This window comes from Rhyacophila brunnea, unplaced genomic scaffold (genome assembly GCF_057557595.1).
Source record: "Rhyacophila brunnea isolate RB1 unplaced genomic scaffold, BYU_Rbru_1.0 scaffold_16, whole genome shotgun sequence".
NCBI lineage: Eukaryota > Metazoa > Arthropoda > Insecta > Trichoptera > Rhyacophilidae > Rhyacophila > Rhyacophila brunnea.
This window is the reverse complement of record NW_028232816.1, coordinates 11,451,639-11,467,022: the sequence shown is the minus strand read 5'-3', so window position 1 is coordinate 11,467,022 and position 15,384 is coordinate 11,451,639. Positions and strand designations below refer to the sequence as shown.

General features: G+C 32.7%; 2 protein-coding genes across 2 annotated transcripts; one reads left to right on the top strand and one right to left on the bottom strand.

Annotated features, from left to right (window-relative positions):
* The first annotated feature begins 220 nt into the window (after positions 1 to 220).
* LOC147074375 (ATP-dependent (S)-NAD(P)H-hydrate dehydratase-like) lies at positions 221 to 3,273 on the top strand. Its single transcript, XM_085943445.1, has 2 exons — positions 221 to 676; positions 2,467 to 3,273. Exons 1-2 carry the CDS (start codon positions 413 to 415, stop codon positions 3,217 to 3,219), a joined length of 1,017 nt encoding a protein of 338 aa, XP_085799571.1. The 5' UTR covers positions 221 to 412; the 3' UTR covers positions 3,220 to 3,273.
* A 2,279-nt stretch (positions 3,274 to 5,552) lies between these two features.
* On the bottom strand, positions 5,553 to 12,345 carry LOC147074374 (ejaculatory bulb-specific protein 3-like). Its single transcript, XM_085943649.1, has 3 exons — positions 12,318 to 12,345; positions 9,251 to 9,458; positions 5,553 to 5,715 (listed from the first exon to the last, which is right to left on the bottom strand). Exons 2-3 carry the CDS (start codon positions 9,444 to 9,446, stop codon positions 5,558 to 5,560), a joined length of 354 nt encoding a protein of 117 aa, XP_085799775.1. The 5' UTR covers positions 9,447 to 9,458; positions 12,318 to 12,345; the 3' UTR covers positions 5,553 to 5,557.
* Positions 12,346 to 15,384: the final 3,039 nt, after the last annotated feature.

Genomic DNA, 15,384 nt, shown 5'->3' with positions numbered 1-15,384 from the left:
ACCTAGCATATTTTTGTCGATGATATTTGGCAGCACTGGTTCCCTCAACTCGGTATCTCTATTATTGTTTTGATGTCTTGAGACGAATCGCAAATGACCATGACATGTAGATAATATAATAAATTAACCCATGTGTTATTTAATTTAAAAAAATATTTAAAAAACAATCATTCCAACAAACAAATAATTATCTTAAAATACATAGATACAATATAATATTACAACACATTATATAATTATTACAGATAGTAGACGTATGAATTTACCGTTTTCTTATTCATACGAATCATTCGTAATTCGTAATCAATTCAGCCGAACAATAATTAATGTCGAATATTCTAAATTATTTTAAACACAATATAATACAATTTAATAAAAAGTTAACAGCCAAATACGTATATAATAAAACACAATGAGTTTAAAATGGTTATTAATTGTTTTAGTTAATTTGACAGTAGTGTTTTGTCAGTTAAATACGAAGGCTTTTGACAGGAATACGGATTGCAGAGAGCCTGCCATAAATGATGACAATGGCATGTCAGTTTACGTGGATCAAATTATTCCCAAGAATCCAAATAAGGACAAATTAACAGGGTTTATGGGTACTGTTGGCATCATCGGAGGATGCTTGGAAAATACTGGTCCACCGTACTTCGCCGCTATAGCAGCACTTAAGGTAATTATTAACTATATTTTTAAAGGAGTCAGTTGGTCTCCTGTCTGGATCCTGGATGAGGATACTCAGCAGACATACACATCAATTACATGCGTGGTCGCAGGCATGACCTATTTTGGGTGAAAGTTTCAGGCGTTTGGCGATCCATTATATATTCTGTTTTTTAAATTCTATTTTATTGTTTAATTTGTATTTTTTTTTTGATTTTTTTATTTAAGTTGTTTAATTATTGTTGTTTTTTTTATTTTATTTCTTTTGTATAAAACTATTCTTTGCTTTGTTTTTTTTCTCTAACTGATTACTTGTACTTTTTATTCGAAATGTCATGTTGTGAACGTCCTGAATTAATAATATGTTATGTACTCAACGTGTCTTTCTTAAATAAATAAATAAAATAAATAAATATTCTAACATATTATATCACTTAACATCCAAAAAGAAAGTAATTGTGATTATGTGAATATTATATGAATATCACATTTATCACTTTACTTATTCAGGCGGTTAATTATCCAAATAAGTTAACCGTCTGAACTGTCAAAAAATGCTATCTTTTAACAGCCCATCTCTTGGCTGTGATAACTTGTAGAGCGAGACAGAATACGTCAATTTTACATATTGAGAAAGGAAATGCAAGATCCGACCATTTGTAAATATTATGATACATCACGGCCGCCATCTTAATTTATAGTTCCCGGCGAGCTGTCAAATTTAATATCGAGTGTCTAACATAATATTAATTGTTTTACTGCGATTACATTTTGTGCTACAATCGAAATGGCATGACTAATAAAATTGTAGGTTATGCTAATAAAATTGAACGGGTGATTAGAAAAAGGATAATATTCCAAAATTATGAAAAATCGACTGAGCTAGCCATTTTGTAGGTATTTGTATACTCTTTCTATTGAGTGTAAAACGGGGAATATTCTAGCCTCACTCCATTGTAAAAATCGACCTTTAAATTTTACATGATTACAAAAAGGATAATATTCCGGGAATATTACCCTTTGATTACTACTACCCATACTGGAGACTTGTATTTTGTATTATTTTAATATTTTTTTGTAGTTTTGATTCTTTAATTAATATGTTTTGTTATTATTAAGACGATACATCAGTGAAACGGCAAATAATTTTTAACTATAGGCGCGACGAAATTTTGGACTCGCTGGCATTCGGAGAGCGAACGTAGAGGTGTCAATACGTCAATTTGTTTCATGATGGTGACGGGGGTATTAATTCTTAAATCGTGTAAAGATGACTAAAAAAGTTACCCATTTACTTGAAAAATAAAATATGTCAATGAATAAATTATTATTAGAACAATAAACAGAACATAACATGGACGAATGTTGGATTTATATGACAAATTATATTTCGTTCAGCATGCGTCATTTGCACCCGCGACCCGCAATCCGCGCATTGCCTAGCCACGATCTTTTTAGACCATGCCTCAACTGAGGTACCTACATATAGCCTTAATAATATTTTAGTTACAGTGAAAGCATTTAGTGGAAAAGGATAACATTCCAGCACCTTCAATTAATAATACTTAATAAACTATTGACTTTTTTTGTAAAATTGAATACTTATAGGTTAGGCTTACAATTAAGTAATAGTAACTTTTTCAAAAAATCGTGTTTCTTCAGTAAACAGTTTTTTTGTTTTACCAAAAAACTGGGGTAACTGGAACATTATCCTTTTTCCAACCACCCGTTCAACTGTAGGTTGTTAGAAAAGTAGATAAATAAAAATGAAATAAATAAAATTATTATGTTTAATTTCAGACTGGCGCCGACTCTGTGTACATATTTTCAACGCCAGTAGCTGCCAACCCTATCAAAGCGTACAATCCCGAGATACACGTGCTCCCCGTGTTCAATTCCGGAAACAAAATGTTCGAAATGATAACGCTGATGGACGTCATCGTTCTAGGGCCGGGTTTAGAAAAGCATGACTATGTTTTCAATATACTCTTAATTGTTATCGACCAATGCAAGAAAGAACGTAAACCATTGGTAGTCGACCTTGATGAATTTTTCTTGACGACCGCTATCGTTACGCGTTTGTATAATTACCCATTACCTGGGGTTATTTTCATGGCGAATACAAAGGAATTCGAGAAACTTTATTACATATTGAAGACGCCTACATTGTCCAGCGATGCCACTATTGATATCGACTTCAAGAAAGCCGGTGACAACATATTTGTTTTCAGGAAAGGTTGCACTGATATGGGTGTAAGCAAGGAGAAGAAGTACACTTGGACGTTGAGCGAAGGCGGTTCCTCCAAGAGATCTACGGGTCAGGGAGACATGCTGGCGGGATCTACGGCTACTTACTTCTTCTGGGCGACGAGACAACTTCACAGCAATAATACGGTCAACTACGGGTCAATGTTGCCACCAGCAGTTGCTACATATTCGGCTGCCAAATTGATAAGGGCTAGCAACAGGAAGGCTTTCCAGGAGAAGAGTAGAAGCATGGCCACTTCGGACATGATCGGCACAATTCAATCTGCTATTTTTGATATGTATTAAGTAGATAACCATTTTTAGTTAAAGTATAATATAAAGGCGTTATCAATAATTTTATTTCAGTTGTATTTTTACTACTTTTAGTACTTAAATGATTCTCGTCAGAATGTACCGATCATAAATACTGTGCGACTTTTATATAAAGTCTTCTACATCACCACGGTCGTTTTTGGAACTAAAATCCTCCCCCAAATTTATTTTCTGTGCTACTACATCCTACATTCCCCGCGCCCATAATTCAATGCATGTTCGATTCCATGTGTGGAGTTTTATTAAAACTTTACTGAAGCAGACGATGAGCAATATTTCGAATGTAGATGTATTGTGAAGAGGAGAAATAAAAAAGAAAACTTTTAATTCCTCTCAATATTGCCAGTGATAGAGTATCTCCTATGACAACTACACGCAAAGAGCACGTGACGTAGCAGTGTTAGCGAATGCGGCGCTGTGACGTAAAATACTTGAGGTATAAGTCGGTCTATATTTCATATTAGTATTAGTATATATTACTATATAAGTTTAAATAAATCTTGGCAACAATTTGTAAATGTATATATTTTTAATTCTTAATGACGGCTCACGTAGAATTTTTGTTAAAATGGGCATTCCAAACTATCATAAAAGAAACTGAAAATTCTTATTCCATGTGAGTGATACGCAGGTATTATGTATGTATTTATGTAATGCTAACCGATTAGTGTTTAATCGACCTATAAATTATTCTAAATTATTTGAAGACTAATTAATTGTCATCGTCTTTTTGCAATTAATTGATGAACTTTATTGTGATTAATACGAAGGCTTCTCTGCATTCTCTGCTACTATTAAGTCGCGTGCTTTTTGCTTGTAGAATTATCATGTGCTCAGCGTCGGTCAAAATCGAGCTTTTTTTTTCTATTTTCAAAGCATGATCCTGGACATACCTTAAACGTTGTAGATAATCTATTTATATAATTTTGAAGCCTTATTATCCGTTATATTTATTTTAATCATTTCATGACTGCATAAAGTATTTTTATTACACAAAATAGTATTCTTTTAAACCTCTCGCTCTAATGTTTTAGAATATAGTCATATTTCAGTACATAAATGTGCAGTGGCGTTAAGATTTTTTACATTTATTAATTTTTGAACGCATTTATAAAACAATCAGCATAATTTATATTGATATTATTATAGTGAAATATTTTCGATAAAAAATTATATTGATAATCTCTGTGATCCCAAATTTGACAAGAATTAGGCATTTTATTATTCAAAAAATGGGCAAGATTAACACATTTGAAGATAATTCTAAAGATACTAATTATAAGCTATGTTTTTGACCATTCAAGTGTTATAAACATACTACGAATAACGATTGCTTTATAATAATTATTGACCTAAGAATAAGGTAGTGTTTTTTTTTAAATACGCCATTTCTTTTGGCATTCCCCAGTGGTTAAGCTACAACATACGGCCGTAGCCATAAATAGACAAACTATAATTGATGTAGGGAGTAAAATGATGTTAACGCGCGTGTTTGAACATGTACCTAACCGAATTTTTTTTAACGGTATTTTATATTTTGTAAGTATTGTTTCTATACAACACATTTCTTAGATATTTTAGTCATGAAAGGATGATAAAAAATACTCTATAAATAATTACAAGATAAAAAGAACTTTTTATATACCATGTTTTTAATTCTGTTGAATCATATAAACTTGACAATTCTATGTATTAATAAATACTTTTTTTGTACTGGTAGAAATATTGAATAAATATAGAATACCTACTGAGATGTCATTTATTGATTTCCATAGTAACGCACGTATATATTAATAATTTAGTTGCTAGGACCCCTTAGCAACCAATAATAGTATTTTACTTTTTACGGATTTATTCCGGAATAACTTTCCATACAAAACAGAATTAACTGAAAATGAATTCAATTCTGCTTAAAGATAGCTAAAAGTATTAAAATAATGCTTTGTTATCATCGTGTTCTGATATATTCTAAAAGTTTCAAATGTCTAGCTAGTCGGGAAGTTAGTTAAAAATCGATTGCAAGATTTGTATTGGACAGACAAGAAAAAAATTGTACTGGACAAACAAGAATACGAGCTAATAAAAACGTGGTAAAAACAGGACGGCATTTTGGCCTATTTTGCTTATGGGCGGCAGTTTTGCAATAGGCGTCACTGGCTTTTACAACCAATTGGTGGAGACTGGAATAAAGATAAGTAAAGGAAATTAATACACTGGGTTGTTGTGCTAATAAAATATGGATTATATTATTAGTATCATACAATAAAGGTGGGCAAGTCTTGTATTCAGTTTAGCAATGTCATCAATTATCTTATTTTGTCTGGTTTTCCTGCGACGCGTATTTTTTATTCAGCGTCTCCCAGTCTTCGGGGTGATTGGCCTTGAGGTAATCAAACAGTTTCGTCACGATAGACTTCTGTGTCGCATTACATTTTGAGCAGTCTGTCTGCAGCACCTCAGATAGACCATCTTCAATACAAAATTAACATAATATGTAAGTATTTAGTTAGGAGTTTGAAACATTGATTCAAACGGACCCTGTCAATCGTGAAAGCAGCGTTAGCCAAATGAAGTTCCGCGGAAAATTAAAGGTAATATAAAATTATAACATTTTTGAAGTTATACCGACTTCTTTTGGGGCACACCGTTACAAAAGTGCGCGACAGTAGGTATGAAGTTAGCTGCGAATCAGTCAGCTATTTATATACAAACGCAAGTTTGATAGTAGAATTGTTCCGCTAAACCAATGATGCTCAACTTTTTTTTTCTTTGGGCCAAATACATATATTTGTAAAGTAACGCGGGCCGCATCACTACTGGTGTGACGAAAAAAATCATGAAACCCCTCCTTTTTTACAAATTTTTTTGAGATTTTAAAAATTATGCGTGTTTTTTTAAATTAATCGTGTGCAATAGCAACACTCTTATACCAGATCTGATGTGGACCATATTGACAATCCTCTTCGGGTGTCACTATCTGTGCGTCAAAGTCGAAACGAATCTCAAGATATACGAAATTCCTGATAATAAATATGTTTCGGGCCGCACATAAAAGCTTAAGAGGACGTTCTACAGAAATGGCCTTGAGAATTGAAAATATGATTTTTTAACATGTGGTCCATAATATCTGGTCTACTAGTTAATATAAAAAGGTCGTGTCAAAGTTGTTTGTGTTAATAAATTTGCTCTGTGACTGATCCGACTCATATTTCACATTTATTTCATCAGGGCTGTCGAAGACATAAATCATAATATATATTTATAATTTTAAATTTTTATTTATAATACATATTATTTAAGTTTTGTGCATCTAATGCCGGGTCCACACTGGCAACAAGTTAATTTGCTGGCAACCTCGTTAGATTTTACGATAATTATTGTAAAATTTCTTAAGCAATTATGGTAAGTATCGTAAAATTTAATGAGGTTGCCAGCAACTTGTTGCCAGTGTGGAAATGGCTTAATATCCACTGTGGTTCACGTAGTGGCATGGACCTGGGGTTAGCTAATTCAGGAAGTCAACACCCATGATAGAATTTTTTCCAGTTTTGGTTGCATTATATTCCAAAACTCTTCTGTAAAAATCGTTTCCGAGTTTATAAATGGAAATTTCTCGGTGTACATAGTAAACAAACCTACGAATAAAAAAAGACAAAAAAGAACATACTGATTCATCGCAGTAAAATCTGGTAATCAAATTCGCCATTTTGAAAAGCGACGATTTTGCGTAAACAAATATCACGTGGTCTGTACGTGTGCGGCAAACTTCGAATGTGTTTGTAATTTTGTGCAAAGTGCGAATGTAATGTTTTCAAATAATTGATATGGATTAATTATACCATCGTATTATTTTCTCGAAATCATAAACATACTATAATAGTATTTGAGTATCAACCTATGTTCAATTTGAATTGGGTTACAATAATAATATACCCGTATATATATCAATAGTATGTTTGCTACAAAATCCACCCAAGTTATCAGTACGCACTTGCACAGGTTTGATTAAAAACCATGATGAAATTAACATTTAAAAAATATGAATGCTTAATATTATTTTGACAGCCCTGTTTTCTGATCGGCTTCATCTCGCAGGTGTTCATAAAATAATAATAATTCTCCGCGCGGCAGAAATTATCAGTAATAATAATAATATTTCTTGAAATAAAATCTCCGATGATTAGTGATTTTTGCGAAAAGATCGATTTAAATTGACGTAGTTACGACGCCGAGGTCCTTTTTATACTGAATTATATTTGAACGGCGGGCTCTTCAGCGGGCCCTTAAAAGGCCGCAGGTTAAGTATCGCTGCGTTAAACAGTATAATATTATAGTTTAGAATTGTTCCGTTGCCTAGGCAACGAATTTATTATTGTCGGCCATTTGCAATTCCTTACGTAAATGAACGATTAAACGTCATATTAACAGTTGTTACATTAAAGATGAAAACAGTGAGAAATAATTATATAATTTAGTAATATTAATTAAAGTGTATGGAAATAAACCAACGGCGCTCCAATAAGCTCAAGAAAAACCTTGAGTGTGTAATTTAACAAGATAATTAGGAGCTGGTCGATGAATCTAGGTTTCACAAGTTTTGTTTTTGTTTTGTTACGCCAAAGAAGTATAACTTCTAACGCGCGTATATAAGTACACACACCGATTTTTTTTATATGCATATCATGCCCAATGGATAACATAGAACAGCAACAAATTCAATTAACGGTAACCATCTACGCCATGAATCATGGGGCAACAATAATCATCAAATCTAGAAATTTACTTATCATCTTCGGGAAAATTTTTGTTGAGAATGCCTTCTATCATGTAAAAAAAAAATCGACATAGATTAAGTGTGATTCAGAGAATGATAATTTTGTACTGTATTTGTATCCAAAATATTTCGATAAATAGCAAGCCTTGAGGTGAAGTAGTATCAACCATAAATAGACGGCAAATGAAAAACTAGATACTGCACACATGCAAGCAAATTTAGATTTTTATAAAGGCTCAATTACACCAACAGACGCGCAGATCCAACCAGATCCAACGATCCACGCCATGAGCAAACGTCGTTAACGTAGTGTTGCTATTAATAAAAATATTGTTTTTTTTTAAACCATGTCCGATCCTAATAAGATCATATGGGCCTCCACAGAGTGGGGGTTTGTATTAACAGATTTTTTTTTACGAGAAATGGATGTCAGCCACTTGTTTAACCTATTAGGTTCATACTCAGACTCATACACAAATTGAAAAACAATAATATGTGTTTCGAAGGATTCGAACCTGGGACCCACGACACTATAGCCTATTTCTTCGTTCGCTTGGTGGCTACACTGAATGGGTTTCTCTCGCATCATTTACGTTACTCAGTTGTCAGAGTTAACTGTATGGTCTGTATGTATGTATTTCTCAAAGATCCTATATTATAGATTGTTTTTCGAATACGACGATTTTTGGTGCTCAACCAGAGTGAATACGCGGGCGCGGGGCGGCAGCGATACGTGCAACTCAAACGTATAACCGTGTGTGAAATGTCCAAAAAATAGACATTGTCTACGGACATTATTTATTTCACACATGGTTATACGTTTGAATTGCAAGCGCCGCAGACGTCCCGCTCCCGCGCGTTGACTCTGGCCGAGAACTTAATGAACTATGTTTTTGTGTGGACCATTTCCACGAGAGTGTATCCTCAGCGTTAGTTCATGCAGCTCTTAGTACGTTCTGGCAATCTTCGATAGAATTGTAGCTGTATCGTGCCAAAAAATAGGAATTGCTCGAATTCATTCACGACTTTTCTCGATTGGTGACGACTCCAAGGAACGATTCAAAAGTGACCAAAGTGATCGGGGGCAATCGTGGCAGACGATTGGCCTGAGAATCTGCCAATGTAATTTGAGCTTTATTGTACACAAATTGAAGCCTCATTAAAAATTTTATCAATGAAATCAAATATACCTATATATATTTATATATGTAAGTATGCTAATGTTCTCACCTTTTAAGTTCTGTCCTGCCGGAGAACATGGTGCTTCGTCCATAAAGCACTTTATTGCCTGTACCACATGCATGTCGTTGGCGAGGAGTTGGTCGATGTCGAAGCCGTCGAATGTGGTGTCATAGTGATCAGCTGGGGTTGCGAGTACTACTCCTATCAAGCACACTACCAGCACTAAGAATGTCTGCGTCTTCATTATGAGATACTTCTGTAAAAAAATCATATCATTGACATCTAACTCAAACTGTCTTTATTTCAGTCGCGAAGAGTGGAGGTAGGGTCTTAAGATCTGCTATTAATAGTGCACACTAAATTTTGTCAGGTTGGTTAGTTTTTAAAATTCAATTAAACCCTGTGAAACCAAGCCATAATAGATAATAGTAAAAAAAATACTGGTCTATCTATAAAATATCTAAAATTATGCAATTAAATCATACATAACTTTGGATATTTTATAGATAGAATAATATTTTTTGTCCAATATAAGATGGTTTAGGCCGGACTGAATTTTAAAAAAATTAACCGACAACATGACGTGTAATAAATGTATTTATAATTCAACAAAAACAAATAAGTATGAATGAAAAAATGTAGACAATTTTGTCGGATCGCCCAAAATATACCAAAAATATTATGATCTGGGTTAGGCAGAATTTTATTGATGTTTAAAAACTAACCAACACCATCTGTAAATTGTAGTCTAGTTCAATAAAAATAAATACGTATGACTAACAAAGTTTAATGTGCACTATGTATGGCGGATCTTAACAGCCTACCTCATCCTTTACCACTGGGTTATATAGTAGGGCTACAATGAAATAATTACAAAATAAAAAGAACTTTTTACATACAACGTTTTTAAATTTTCTGTTGAATCGTATAAACTTGACTTGACTAGCTTAAACGATCAAAAGAATGTATTTGATAAAAATAATACTGAAATGTCATTTTGACACTCATATTGATTTCCATAGTAACGTACGTATATATTATTAATTAAGTTGTTAGGACCCTAGCAACCAATAATAGTGGATTTGATTATGAATTTCTTCCGAAATAACTTTTTATACAAAACCGAATTAACTGAAAATGATTTTAATTCTACTTAAAAATGGCTAAAAGTCATTGATATACTACTAGATGAGCAGTTCCCATACAAGTGTCATTTTAAAAATGTACCACAAAAGATATAACGAATATCGTCTTATAATATTTCCTTGTAGGTATAATGTGTTAAGACCGTTAACATGGATTCCCGAATTTCACCCGTATTGCCCTGGCTGTAAAACTAAATTTGCGTTCTTGGAATAGTGAACCTAAGGGTGTTGCAACGCAAAACAGACAGAGCAAGTCGTCATGCGCTGACTATTAGTTAGAGTAAGATGCAAGCTAGACCGGGCTTACTCAGTAAGTTTTAACAAAGGCCGACTCGCTGAAAATCGGGCGTCATTTTAAGGGGGGACATGCTCGTCGAAGGTCAAAATTGAGTTTTTATTGTATTTTCAAACCATGATCCTGGACACTCCTTAAACGTTGTAGATAATCTATTTATATAATTTTGAAGCCTTATTATCCTTTATAGTTATTTTAAACATTTGATGACTGCATAAAGTATTTTTGTTACATAAAATAGTATTCTTTTAAACCTCTCGCTCTAATGTTTTAGAATATAGTCATATTTCGGTACATAACTGTGCCGTGGTGTTAAGATTTTTTACATTTATTAATTTTTAAACGCATTTATAAAACCATCAGTATAATCTATATCGACATTATTATATTAAAATATTTACGATAAAAAATTATATTGATAATCTCTGTGATCCCAAATTTGACAAGAATTGGGCATTTTATTATTCAAAAAATCGGCAAGATTAACACATTTGAAGATAATTCTAAAGATATTTATTATAAGCTATGTTTTTGACCATTCAAGTGTAATAAACATCTTATGAATAATGATTGCTTTATAATAATTATTGACCTAAGAATAAGGTAGTGTTTTTTTTAAATACGCCATTTCTTTTGGCATTCCCCAGTGGTTAAGCTACAACATACGGCCGTAGCCATAAATTGACAAACTTTTAATTGAAGTAGGGAGTAAAATGATATTGACGCGCGTGTTTGAACATGTACCGTTTAAAATTTTTTTTTAAAAAAATCGGTTAGGTACATGTTCAAACACGCGCGTTAACATAATTTTACTCCCTACTTTAATTATAGTTTGTCAATTTATGGCTACGGCCGTATGTTGTAGCTTAACCACTAGGGAATGACAAAAGAAATGGCTTATTTCAAAAAAACACTACCTTATTCTTAGGTCAATAATTATTATAAAGCAATCAATATTCATAAGATGTTTATCACACTTGAATGGTCAAAGATATAGCTTATAATAAGTATCTTTAGAATCATCTTCAAATGTGTTAATCTTGCCGATTTTTTGAATAATAAAATGCCTAATTCTTGTCAAATTTGGGATCACAGAGATTATCACTATAATTTTTTATCGTGAATATTTTACAAAAAATATCTCATAATAATTTAAACTAATGGTTTTATAAATGCGTTTAAAAATTAATAAATGTAAAAAATCTTAACACCACTGCACAGTTATGTACCGAAATATGACTTTATTCTAAAACATTAGAGCGAGAGGTTTAAAAGAATTCTATTTTATGTAACAAAAATACTTTATGCAGTCATCAAATGTTTATAATAAATATAAAGGATAATAAGGCTTCAAAATTATATAAATAGATTATCTACAACGATTAAGGAGTGTCCAGGATCATGGTTTGAAAATACAATAAAAACTCAATTTTGACATTCGACGAGCATGTCCCCCCTTAAGAAGCATAATATGATTCATCCAGTAGTATATCAATGCTAAAAGTATTTTAAAAAAATACATTGGCATTGTGTTATGATATATTTTAAAAGTTTCAAATGTCTAGCTAGTCGGGAAGATTTGTACCGGACAAATAAGAATACGACCTAATAAAAGCGTTGTAAAATACGTACTTTTCGTGAAGAAAACAAAATAAAATATTTTTAAAATAATTACCTTGGATTCTATCAAAGCAGATTATGAAAATAACACTGATGCTCAATATTTTCGACATATCTATTTATATACGTGTAAATTTGTATTGATTAGAGCAGGTTTAATAAATTTGCATTTTTTTATTATGAATGCAATGTAATCTGCATTTTTGCAGGGTGGTCAGGTAAACAAATTTTACCGTTTATGTAAACAAATCGCTATATTATGTACCAATTAATTAGTGTTCTAAAACTGTTAAAAGGAAGCTCTCCGAGACTTCATGTCAACGTTTCATGAAAAACAAATGACATTAATAGTTAACGGCCCACGTGCGCCAAAAAAATAAAATGGAGGTTTTATGGTATTTTCAGACCATAATCTTAGGCATTCCTTAAACGTTTCTATCTATTTTTATAATTTTAAAGCCTTATTATCCTTTATATTTATTTTGAATATTTGATGACTGCATAAAGTATTTTTATTACATAAAATACTATTCTGTTAAACCTCTTGATCTAATGTTTTAGAATATGGTCATATTTCAGTACATACATGTGCAGTTGTGTTAAGATTTTTTAGGTTTATTAATTTTTAAACGCATTTATAATTTAAGTTAACATTATATAGTGAAATATTTACGACACAAAATTATATTTATAATCTCTGTGATCCCAAATTTCACAAGAATTAGGCATTTTATTATTCAAAAAATGGCCACGATTAACACATTTCAAGATAATTCTAAAGATACTGATTATAAGCTATGTCGTTGACCATTCAAATGTGATAAACATTCTACAAATAATGATTGTTTTATAAAAAAACGATTTTTTTCGGTTAGGTACATGTTCAAACACGCGCGTTAACATGATCTTACTACCTACTTCAGTTATCGTTTGTCAATTTGTGGCTACGGCCGTACGTTGTAGCTAAACAACTGGGAAATGCCAATAGAAATGGAGTATTTCAAAAAAATACTACCTTATTCTTAGGTCAATAATTATTAATTACTATATATATATAAACAATAATAAATACATATAAAGGATAATAAGGCTTAAAAAGTATATTAATAGATTATCTACAACGTTTGAGGAATGTCCAGGATTATGCTCTGAAAATACCATAAAACCTCTATTTTGACCTACATGGGGCATGCGGGCCTTAAAACATATTATTTTCGATTACTAAATATTCGGAGATTTCAAAATAATATTAAAACTTTGCGTCGAAATATGGCGGGAATAAAAGCGTCAGATTTTTGCAGTTTTACTATTGAAACTGTAAATTCAATTTGGAGCCTTTGAGTATGATAAAGCGCTGTGTCCCCAATTAACATTCAATAATGCATTTAAATATTTTTAATATAAACTATATAGATAAATAAACGATAACTAAAAAGTATATTTAGGTATTTTTAAACCATTTTCGATCCTCTTGGGCGACACTCTAGTCCCAAATACAAATTGAAAAACGATATTGTGTATTTATTTGCCAGACCCAGGATTCGAACTTGGGACTCGCAACATTATAAGCCAACGCGTTAGCCGATGGCACATTTACGATATGTTTATCATTGTTATAGATTTAAAAGCTTCAAGAGTGTCGGCTTTTGAGCTTTGAGAATCGATGTCACCGCCGAATTTTAGGGGTACATTGGTACGACCGCGCTACAAACACCCGAATTCGTGAGCAGACACAACAGAAGTTATCACGAAGAGACGCTTTACGTGGCTGGGACATGTATTTCGGATGCCGCAAAAGAGTGCGGAACTTCGTACCCTTGTGGCACAGCCTCAAGGGTTCCGTCGCCATGGCCGGCCCTCCCTCACCCTGCAGCAGTGCTACAAGAGTGATCTACGTGCTGCAGGTCTGACATGGCTGGAGGCGCAAGAGTTGGCGATCGACCGAGGGAAGTGGCGCCAACTTGTGCTTGCCCTATGCCCCAATGTTGGGACGTGACAGGGTGGAAGAAGAAAAAGAAGACGATTTAAAATGTATCCTAATCGTAATGAGTAGAAATATTGCTTTGTATAATTAATCTTTTAACTTTTGTGATTTATTAGTCCCAATATAAAGTTTGAGAAAACTTGTTTATATTTATTTTTAAATCAATGTTTAAAATATTCCACGCGTACTTTCTCTACTTGGAGAATTCGCAAGTATTAATAGAATATAAAAGTGAGTAAATAAGCCTGAATAATGTCTTCAAAAGTGACCTTCCACTGTGCCTAAAGCGCAAAATGTTCAACCAGTGTGTGCTTCCCGTGATCACATATGCGTGTGAAATATGTACCCTAAGTAAAAGAGAGATCCAGAAACTTAGAGTAGCACAACGTGGTATGGAGAGGTGTATGCTGGGCATAACGCGAAAGGACAAGAAGATGAATGAGTGGATAAGGAAGCAGACAAGGGTTTGCGATGTAATAGAGTTTATTAAAAGCCTTAAATGGAGATGGGCTGGACACATAGCTCGAAGAAGAGACAATCTTTGGACAAATCTAGTCATCCAGTGGTATCCAAGAAGTACAAAACGTCCGCAAGGTAGACCTAGATGCCGCTGGATCGATAAAATGATAAAGTTCTGAGTGGGTACGTGGCAACGCAATGCACACGACCTAGAGAAGTGGAAACAGCTTAAAGAGGCCTTCATCCAGCAGTGGATAGATTCAGGCTGATGATGAAATAAGTCATATGGAAGAAAAAATGCTAGATTTTCCTAAAATTCGAGAAGTGCTTAGAAACAATTGCAAAAAATGTCATAATTATTTATATTGATTTTATTAAGAGGAATTTCGTGTTTCAGAACTAATTAATTAAGTCATTAAATTAATACAGGTGATAAGTTTAGTTAGTCATCATTTTGTATGTAGTATTTATTCTATTTAAATTCAAGCAAAAAGAGAAGTGAAAAAATATTGGATTTAACGCCGATGCTGATGCAAATTTTTCTCATGAAATTTCTTCATATTATAAAATAGTAATATTATAATTAAAAATATATATACTTAGGTATTCAGTACTGAATATACTTATACATTTTTTTTAAGAATGATAGATTCTTTATTATTTAAAATACATAATTATT

Bases quoted from the DNA above. Each gene is read 5' to 3' on its own strand.
- LOC147074375 (XM_085943445.1), top strand. From the start codon at position 413: ATGAGTTTAAAATGGTTATTAATTGTTTTAGTTAATTTGACAGTAGTG. The intron at 677-2,466 runs GTAATTATTAAC...GTTTAATTTCAG, and splicing joins CCGCTATAGCAGCACTTAAG to ACTGGCGCCGACTCTGTGTA.
- LOC147074374 (XM_085943649.1), bottom strand. From the start codon at position 9,446: ATGAAGACGCAGACATTCTTAGTGCTGGTAGTGTGCTTGATAGGAGTA. The intron at 5,716-9,250 runs GTGAGAACATTA...TTTGTATTGAAG, and splicing joins GGCAGGACAGAACTTAAAAG to ATGGTCTATCTGAGGTGCTG.